The sequence below is a fragment of the Mus pahari genome, chromosome 14, assembly GCF_900095145.1.
Source record: "Mus pahari chromosome 14, PAHARI_EIJ_v1.1, whole genome shotgun sequence".
In the NCBI taxonomy this organism is placed as follows: domain Eukaryota; kingdom Metazoa; phylum Chordata; class Mammalia; order Rodentia; family Muridae; genus Mus; species Mus pahari.
The window spans coordinates 66,452,396-66,461,776 of NC_034603.1; the positions used below are offsets into that span (position 1 = coordinate 66,452,396).

At 56.7% G+C, this 9,381-nt stretch overlaps 1 protein-coding gene across 3 annotated transcripts in view; it reads left to right on the plus strand.

Annotated features, from left to right (window-relative positions):
- Rara (retinoic acid receptor alpha) overlaps positions 1 to 8,442 on the plus strand; it is a 47,698-nt gene extending 39,256 nt beyond the window's left edge. For all 3 annotated transcript variants that reach the window (XM_021212244.2, XM_021212243.2, XM_021212245.2), the window contains 7 exons: positions 280 to 428; positions 1,929 to 2,070; positions 4,039 to 4,199; positions 4,377 to 4,553; positions 5,450 to 5,654; positions 6,082 to 6,240; positions 6,942 to 8,442. In XM_021212244.2, the coding sequence (XP_021067903.1) occupies positions 280 to 428; positions 1,929 to 2,070; positions 4,039 to 4,199; positions 4,377 to 4,553; positions 5,450 to 5,654; positions 6,082 to 6,240; positions 6,942 to 7,159 (1,211 nt within the window). In that variant the 3' untranslated portion in view covers positions 7,160 to 8,442. The remainder of the gene's footprint in view (positions 1 to 279; positions 429 to 1,928; positions 2,071 to 4,038; positions 4,200 to 4,376; positions 4,554 to 5,449; positions 5,655 to 6,081; positions 6,241 to 6,941) is intronic.
- Positions 8,443 to 9,381: the final 939 nt, after the last annotated feature.

Below are 9,381 nucleotides of genomic sequence, written 5' to 3' on the forward strand. Positions count from 1 at the left end.
AGTCTCTGTGTGAGTGTGTGTGTGTGTGTGTGTGTGTGTGTATGTGTGTGTGTATGCATGTGAAGCTGAGTCTTAGGACATAGGAATAATGGGACCTGAATGTTTAACTGTCAGCCAGTCTGGGGGGGGGGGGAGAGCCACGTTTACAGAGACTTACCGCCTCTGTCCGTGCTTTGAATCCTGCCCTCAAGTGTTGAGACCAGGATCACCCCAGGCGAGGTGGACAGGGTGCGGAGGGCTAGGTACCTGGGTCTCTCAAGTCTCCTCCTTCTCTCCTAGCCATCGAGACCCAGAGCAGCAGTTCCGAAGAGATAGTGCCCAGCCCTCCCTCGCCGCCACCCCTGCCCCGCATCTACAAGCCCTGCTTTGTTTGTCAAGACAAGTCATCCGGCTACCACTATGGGGTCAGCGCCTGTGAGGGCTGTAAGGTGAGTGGAGGGAGTCACGAAGGACAGTCTGGGTCAGATAAACAGAATATATCGCACCCACACCCACGATCGTGTCCTCAGGATGCAGTTGGCAGGGCCGTTACCAATGCCGCCCGCCCGTTTTTGCTTCTTCAGCAACTGTGGAGGAGGATGCCTCCTCCCTAAATGAGCAGCATCCCCTCCCTGTGACCAAAAGCTTGCTTCTCCCCCCCCCCCCATGCTCTCCTGTCTCCATCCGCTGGCTGGCAGGGTGTACACTGGTCGCCCTGCCACTGTTTCCCCAGGTTGCCATGGTGAGCTGGCGGCTTGCTGCCTGGCTCTTGGCTGGGGACCCAGGAGGCCTGCCCCCAGTGGCCTCGCCTGAAGCTTTCCATGGGATCCTTGCAAGAGACAACTAGTAGCAGACACCCTGCCTTGGCCTCCCTTCAGGTGTCCAGGCTGTGGGCTCCCCGGTGGCTACTGGGTTTCCTGCCATCTTACTGATACTGGTCTCTGGGCACGCATGTGGCTCACCCTTCCTGGCTGCTCTGGCCGGGACATCTGCTCTCTACCTGATTGGTGGCAGGGCCTCTGCCCTAGTTTCTTCCTTCAGTGATAAGGGCGTAGAAGCTGTGCATCCTCAGTACTTGGGGCTCTTGACCCTGGAAAGAACCCCAGGCTGGAATAGCCATCTCCGAGTGTAAGTTCGAGGTCAAGGGTAGTTAGTGTAAGACTGCCCTGGTTCTGTCTGGTTTGTCCTGTTGCTACCTGGTCAGTCAGTTTCTGTGCTAACTTAACTTACATTGCAGAACCCCGGACAGCCTGGCTTTTCTGTGTCTGTCTAGTTAGTGTGTTTGTCTCGGTGGTGAATGTCCCGTTGTCTTGCTCTCAAGGATGAGTGACTGGCTGGCTGCACGCCGTCCCTCCTCGGCCTCACGAGTGTGCATGACTGCACGGTGCCTTCTTGGCCTCATGAGTTTGTGAGTGTGTATAACTGTGCATAGTCCCTGTCAGCTTCCTGCTGCTGCTTTTATTTATTTTTAATTTTTGGTCTTTTGAGACAAGGTCTCTCTATTCTGCAGCTCTGGTTGTCCTGGAACTCTATAGACCAGGCTGAACTCAAATTCTCAAAGATCCACTTGGCTTCAAGCCTCCCGAGTGCTGGGGTTAAAGGACTGCTTCACCACACCCAGCCCAGCCTGCTGTCTTTTCTTGCTGTGTCCTGAGTCCCGGGCTGTGAGTTCCAGACGCCTCTTCTCCCATCTCCAGCCTCGTGTGTCCTATGTCCTCTGCAGCCCTAAGTCTTTTCCTCTGAAAAAGAAATCAGGTACAGGGATGTAGGTTAGGGAAGACTCCAGGCCAGCCTGTGAGATAGCGACAGGCCTGGGCTCTCAGAGAGCATCCTTTCAAAGGAGTCATCTTCCCCCACTTTTCTGCCATTATTATGTAGGCCATAGCAAAAGCTTGGGGGGTCGCTGCTCTTGCTCTGGGTGTGGATAACCCGACTCCTCCTGTGCCCAGGGCTTCTTCCGACGCAGCATCCAGAAGAACATGGTGTATACGTGTCACCGGGACAAGAACTGCATCATCAACAAGGTGACCCGGAACCGCTGCCAGTACTGCCGGCTGCAGAAATGCTTCGAAGTGGGCATGTCCAAGGAGTGTGAGTGTCACAGGGCCAGGGACCAAGCCCCGCCCAAAGTGGGGCGTGCAGGGGTGCCGTGTGTGTGTGTGTGTGTGCCTGTGTGTACATGTGGGAACATGTGTGCCGAGGCAGGCGGGCAAGCTTCTAGTTAAGGATGCTTTGTAGATAACGCCACGAACCTGGGAGTCTGGCGGGCTGCGTGTCCACGGATTGTTTGGTGTTTAAGCCCAGAATGCACAGAACGGTCCCATTAGCATGGTGGTTGCATGCATGCATGCATGCATGCTTGTGCGTGGGTGCCTGCCCCTGGGATAGCTTTCTTCTGGGTTTTGCTTGGCTTTGGGGTGTGGCTCAATAGCTAATCCCAGTCCCTCCTGTATCTTAGGGGAGGGGCCTGAACTTGAAAGGGTGTGAAGTTGGTCTGTATGTATAAGGGGGCTGACGTAGGACCCCTGAAGCCATTGTCAGGATAAGCCCGGAACCCAGAGTTGGAAGAGAATTGGACTTCTCAGATCCCAGAGGAAAGGGGGTTTCCAGTTTGGGCTCAGCTGAGGCCCCGATGGAGGGAGGGCCAGAGGGGAGGGCTGGACAGGGAGACCCTCTTGTGTTGAATCATGGGTGTTGCCGTGGTGACCAGTGATTGATGATGTCAGAGATAAATGACGCTGACAGACGCCTCCTTGTCTGCGTGGCCGTTGCCATGGAGCCCGAGCCTTGGGGGATGAGGTGGGGGAGGGGGCTGCAAGACCCCCTCCAGCCCTTTGTGGGGAGGGGTGCCGAGAAAGATGGTTCTGTCTAATGCACCAGCGGCCCCAGCCAGGAATTGGGGGGCTGGATATCCTGCTGCCTCCTGTCACCAGAGACGCGGGAGTGCCGGTCTTGCACTCAGGAAGTAGTGACGGTCCTCTGCAGAGTCTGTGACAACTTAGGACGTGCAAAAATGAGACCTTTGGTAAAGGGGCCGTCACTTCCTTCTCCCTTTGCCCCACCTTCCTTCTTTGAACTATAGACGGACAGGACGAGGGTGGGGACCCCCTCTCCTTCCCACAACAACTCCCCCTTTCTTTCTCTCCCTCCTTTCCCTCTCCCGGCTGCTCCGTGCCCCGGAGCTGAGCAGCTGCCATTTCAATAGAATTAAAGCTTCCGAATGATAAACGTCTTGTCACAGCTGCAATTTTCTCTTCCCAAATTATCCCCCACTCTGCCTCTCCCTTCTCTCCCCTGCACTTTATTGAATTTGCAGAATCGACATGAGTGATCTCCAAATTATGCCAGCTTCCCCCCCCCCATTTCCCCCATCCCCTCCCTGGACCCCCACCCCCACCCTTCCTTCCTCCCGCGTCAGCAGCCGCCACGGAAGCCCTGTGAGTGATTGTGTGTCTGGGATAATCGGCTGGTAACGACCCCATCGCTTCTTTAAAGCCCGAGCGGTGTGTGCGGCTCAGCGCCCCCCTCCCAGTGATCTGTCAGCTCCCCAGCTAATGGGCCAAGAGATTCTTCTGCCAGGGGGCCCCCATTCTCTGGTTGGGGAGCCTTATTCCCTGCCTGCCCAGGGAGGCTGCTTTGAGCCAGTCTTAGGAATCCCCCAGGGAGATTGCTGCCAGGAGAGCTGCGACAGCAGGGATTCCTGACAGGCACCAAATTGGGGACTCAGTGTGTGTGACTGTCAACCTGGGCACATGTTCTTAGAGTGTGGGCTGCTGCGGTGGATGCATGACAGGGTGCCACACACTGGCCGAGGGCATGTGTGCACATGTGTGGCCTCGGCCACAGTCCCAGGGTCTAGAATAGTGTTTAGGATATGATTTAGACAGACATGGAGGGTTAGTGTGGGGCACTGTTTTGTGGGTCTGTCTGTCTGTCTGTCTGTCTGTCTGTGTGCCGTCTGGGTGGTGGAGAGCATAAGCTGGGCCCGACGACCCCGAGCCGGAAGCAGTCACTCTCTAACTAACCCATGTCCCCCCTTCCTCCCCGCCCCCCCCCCAGCGGTGCGAAATGATCGAAACAAAAAGAAGAAAGAGGCACCCAAGCCCGAGTGCTCGGAGAGCTACACGCTGACGCCGGAGGTGGGGGAGCTCATCGAGAAGGTCCGCAAAGCGCACCAGGAGACCTTTCCGGCCCTCTGCCAGCTGGGCAAGTACACTACGGTATGCCAGCTGCTAGGGGTGCCACACACCCGGGGGCTGCCTCTGCCGCCCTTCCCCTGTCTCCTCCTACACCGTCGGGAAGTGTAGGCTGGGCAGAGGGCGAAAGGCAGCGAGGGGCCAGGCTGAAGCCAGTGCTGGTGCCATAGCCGAGGCCCTGACCCTCCCTGCCTCCCCCAGAACAACAGCTCAGAACAACGCGTCTCCCTGGACATTGACCTCTGGGACAAGTTCAGTGAACTCTCCACCAAGTGTATCATTAAGACTGTGGAGTTCGCCAAGCAGCTTCCCGGCTTCACCACCCTCACCATCGCCGACCAGATCACCCTCCTCAAGGCTGCCTGCCTGGATATCCTGGTGAGAGTCTGCCCCTGCTCGCCAGCCGGGTTCTGGCCCTTGTAGGATCTGTTCCCAGCCAGACGGCCACTTTGCCTGAATCCGAATGCCCACTGCTCACGCTGGGCTTTCTTCCACTCTTGCGGGCACCCATCCTCTTAGCTGCATCATGGGAAGGTGGCATTTTCCTGGGAACAGGAAGTGGAGAGGTCTGCTGCTGGGACACAGCTGCTGGATGGAGTTGGCACGCTAGAGCGTTTGGTGGCCTGAGTTGTGAGCGGGATGCTGGACGTAATGATGAACTGTCCAAGTGAAGGCTAAGAGGAGGGCTCCCCGTAATCTCTCCCAAGGGTGTCAGTCCACCACCTCTTCCTTCAAAGACATCGTAGGTGGAGAACTAGAAGCGTGGAGAGGCTTCTGGAAAAGGGAGGGCATCGGGTGCCGGGGCCCCGGGGCACAGATGTGGGAGGCGCCATTGGGCACAAACTGTTGAGGCAGAATGAGATGGTCCTGGGAACAGATCTGCCTTGTTTCTTGCTGGCTGGAAACTCCTTCCCCTCCTGATTTCTCGGTACGAGAAGGCAGTGTGGCCTAGATCTGCTGCCCGGAGCAGTAGCGGTGGAGATACGCGCCTATTTAAATTTAATTACAATTAGACTGAGTTCAGTCCCTCGGTTGCATTTAGCCACCTCTCGAGTGCTCGGTAGCCACCTGGGGCCGGGTGGCTACTGCCTTGGATGCTGCAGACAGAACCTTTCCGTCACTGGAGGAAATTCTTGTCAGCCAGCCACGCTCTGGCTGCTTGCCAAGGAGAGAGAAGCCTCCCGGGGGGATGCTGGAACTGGTGTGCCAGGGTCTGGGGCAGAAGGTGGGGGCGCCTCCAGCCTCTGAACCTTGTATACACCCTCTGCACCCAGATTCTGCGAATCTGCACGCGGTACACGCCTGAGCAAGACACAATGACCTTCTCAGATGGACTGACCCTGAACCGGACTCAGATGCACAACGCTGGCTTTGGCCCCCTCACCGACTTGGTCTTTGCCTTTGCCAACCAGCTGCTGCCCCTGGAGATGGACGACGCTGAGACTGGACTGCTCAGTGCCATCTGCCTTATCTGTGGAGGTGGGTGAGGTGCAGGCGGCCCTCAAGCACCCATCTATAGAGGGTCAAGAATAAGACCCAGTAAACAGTTAACGTTAGTTATCCACTTTGACCTTGTCACCCTGCTGTAATAATGATGGTGACCTGCTGGGACTTGCCTGCTTTCTATGAGGAGAGCTACCCATGTTGGGCCAGGGGTGTCCATCTCCACCACCACAGCTGCTGAGCTTTGAGAACTCCACACCCCACTCTTTTTTTAAAGTAGGAAGCTTCTCTTCTTGCCTACCAGCCCAGAGACCCTTCCTGGCCTACCCTGTGGCCAGGGATGTGGGAGCAGCCTTCTGCCCCCAAGTGGCCAGATCTGGGAATGCAGCTGTGTGTATTCTTGGTTGGTGGAGTTGGCTTGGGGTGAGGTGGGGCTCCTGCTCAGGGACAGTTTTATGTTCAGACCGCCAGGACCTGGAGCAGCCAGACAAGGTGGACATGCTGCAGGAGCCGCTGCTGGAAGCACTGAAAGTCTACGTCCGGAAACGGAGGCCCAGCCGACCCCACATGTTCCCCAAGATGCTGATGAAGATCACAGACCTTCGGAGCATCAGCGCCAAGGGTGAGTGTCAAACTTTCACCACCAGGAGTGTTTTCCAACATCAGGGGTCACGTGACTCTTTCACAGTGAGCCTCCTGTCAGATACTGTGACGATTCCGTAACAGTAGCACAATTACAGATTGGAAAGTAGCAACGGAATAACTTTATGGTTGGGGGGGGGGAGGGTCACCACAACATGAGGAACTGTATTAAAGGGTGGCAGCATCAGGAAGGTTGAGAACTGTTGACCTCGAGGAAGGGCCCACCCAGGACTAGGGCTGCTGCCCACAGCCAAGCTGGCACCTCATGTGTTGGTATCTACATGGTGTCTTCCTCGTCTGAACCTGGCATGTCCCCATCTGTCTAGGCTGGGACTCTCTAGCTGTCACTTCTCCATGGCACTTTAAGACAGGCCTCCGTAATAGGTCATGTGGGTGTAGCCTATGAAAACGGCATTTACCAGCTCTGAACCTCCGTTTCCTGGGGGGTGGGGGGCAGTGTGTGTGTGTTGGGGTTGGTGATAGGGGCCAAATCCAGACAAGCCAAACCTGAATTTAGAATGCTTCACCCAGTCACCACACTGCGGGCTCAGGAGAGAGAGCAGGCCTGTGTCCTGTGTCGAGTAACTGAGCCCCGGGTGTAGGTGCAGTGCGTGGTAGGTGCCCAGGTGGGTGGCACTGGTCCCCTGGCCCCACCTCTGACCCCCACCCCCTTCCCCTCAGGAGCTGAACGGGTGATCACACTGAAGATGGAGATCCCTGGTTCCATGCCACCCCTGATCCAGGAGATGCTGGAGAACTCTGAGGGCTTGGACACTCTAAGCGGACAGTCAGGGGGCGGAACGCGAGATGGGGGTGGCCTGGCCCCACCTCCGGGTAGCTGTAGCCCCAGCCTCAGTCCCAGCTCCCACAGAAGCAGCCCAGCCACTCAGTCCCCATGACCACCCCGACACACGGACAGCCCTCACCCCGACAGACACACGGACAGCCCTCACCCCGGCCCTGGCTCTCTCTGCCTTCCTGCCGGCCGCGTGACCTGTCGACACTCGTCCTCTCAGACAGAACTGGGGACCTTCGGGGGGAGGGACAGAAGGGAGAAGGCAGTGACTCTGTGGACAGAGGCCTGGACCCGAGATGGACTGCCCTTTTCCGGCAGCCTGGGCTGGCATCAGGGGCCGGGCGTTGAGCCACGTGAGGACCTGGGCCTGAGCCCTCACCCACCTTGCCACGTCTTCATCACCAGCAAATGCCGGGACCTGGCTCCCTGTCCTCGGAACTCAAGCCATCGTTCCCCAGATGGGGACTTCCCCCAACCCCTGCTTTGGATGGTGACAGAGGGTGCCCAGGGTGGGGGAGACCCCCTGTACATATCCTGCGTACCAACCCCCAGATATTAATTCTCGCTGGTTTCGTTTTTTTTAATTTTTTTGTTTTTTGTTTTTTTGTTTTTTTTTTAATAAGAATTTTCATTTTAAGCACATTTATACTGAAGGAATTTGTGCTGTGTATTGGGGGAGCTGGATCTCGAGCTGAGGGGGGTGGGTCCCGGGGATGGGCAGGGCTCAGAGGGCTCCCCTCTCCCTTGATGTCCCAGCGGATGCTCCCACATCCCAGTCTTTGCTCCTCAGTTTTCTCTGATACTGTGAAATACTAATTTTCCAAGGCCACCTTCCCTACCCCGTGCAGGAAAGCAGCTTCCCCTCCCCCCTCTGCTCAGCCACTGGGTGTGGGCATCTTGGGCAGCTACCCCTGGGAAGAGAGGATCCTGGCTTTTGGTTTGTCCCCCTACCCACCAATAATCAGGGTGAGGGTGGAGCTAGGGCCCCTGGGATGATAGACTGTTCCTCCTCACTGCCTGTCAGCTCACTTCATCCAAGCCCCAGCCCCACTGTGAAGGGGCCAGCTAAGGGGTCCAAGTTACCCCAGCCCCCAGCCTCATAGCCACCAGCACCCCATGGGGCCCTCCAATGCGCATACACACACACACACACACACACACACACACACACACACACACACACACAGCCTGAGTTCCTCCAATTTCCCCAGCCTATCCCCAACCCCTTGGCCCCCTCCTTGCCCCGCAGGACGGGACTCCAGGGGGTCACCTCCCCTACACCCCTGGGCTGGGGGAGCAGGCTCTACCTTGCCCTCCTGCCTGGGTGGGGTCTCACCCTGGAGCCCACTGGCGCACCTGTTCCTGCTGGGTTTCCGCTGAGATCTACTGGAGAAAGAATAAAGTTCTATTTATTCTATAATGCCTCTGCCTCTCTGCCTCCACCTTCTCCTCTCCCTCTCTGGGCTGGGGACTCAAGACAGGGAACTTTCTACAGGCTCTGGGTACCAGTGGCTTGGCACAAGCATTAAGTGCCAAAGGCTTGGCCAGAGACCCTGAGAGCTGAGATAGACCCAATCTGGCAGTGCCCTCAAACCAGGGTCAGGGAGAGGCTTGCCCACAACAGGGGATTCTGGGGAAGGAGAGCTGAGCAGGAGGAGGAATGACCTGCCCCACAATCTGAGAGAGGAAGCCAGTCCTTGGCCTCAGAGCCCCTGGCCTTGAAGTTACCCAGTGACAGACCAGTGGCTACACTTGATGTTCACACAATCCTGCCGCTATCAGTTCCTTACTGTCATATCTCAGCCCAGGGAAACCAGTGTCCTTCCTTGCCCAGGGTGACACACAGTGACAAGTGGGGAATCAGCACTCAGGGTCCCTGCTCAAGCCGGGGTTCTTCCTTGGGGAAACGCTTCTGAGACACCAGATGCATCATCTACCCCAAGGTGCTTGAAGTCCCTCTGTCCTTGGCAAGGAAGCTGAGCCAACGGGTTCTTTCCCTAGAGGCTCTAGCCATTTCTAGGTCAGCCACTAGGTGGCAGCAGCTGCTCACTTTAACTCAGTCTCGGGGGAGCCTTGGGAAGCCAGTGCTTCACTAGTCATTTTCTAACGTGGTCATTTAGCTGAAATAAATGTACACGGGCTTCCAAGAACTGGTCTGGGCTTGGGGGAGGCATAGGCAGTAGGATTACTACAAGTTCAAGGCCAGCCTGGTGTATAACACAGCAAGTTCCAGGATAGCCTGGACTACATAGTAAAATCTTCCCCTAAAAAAGCAAAAACCAGGACGTTTGCTATCGCGTAGCATTATAGAGCAGGAACAAAGAG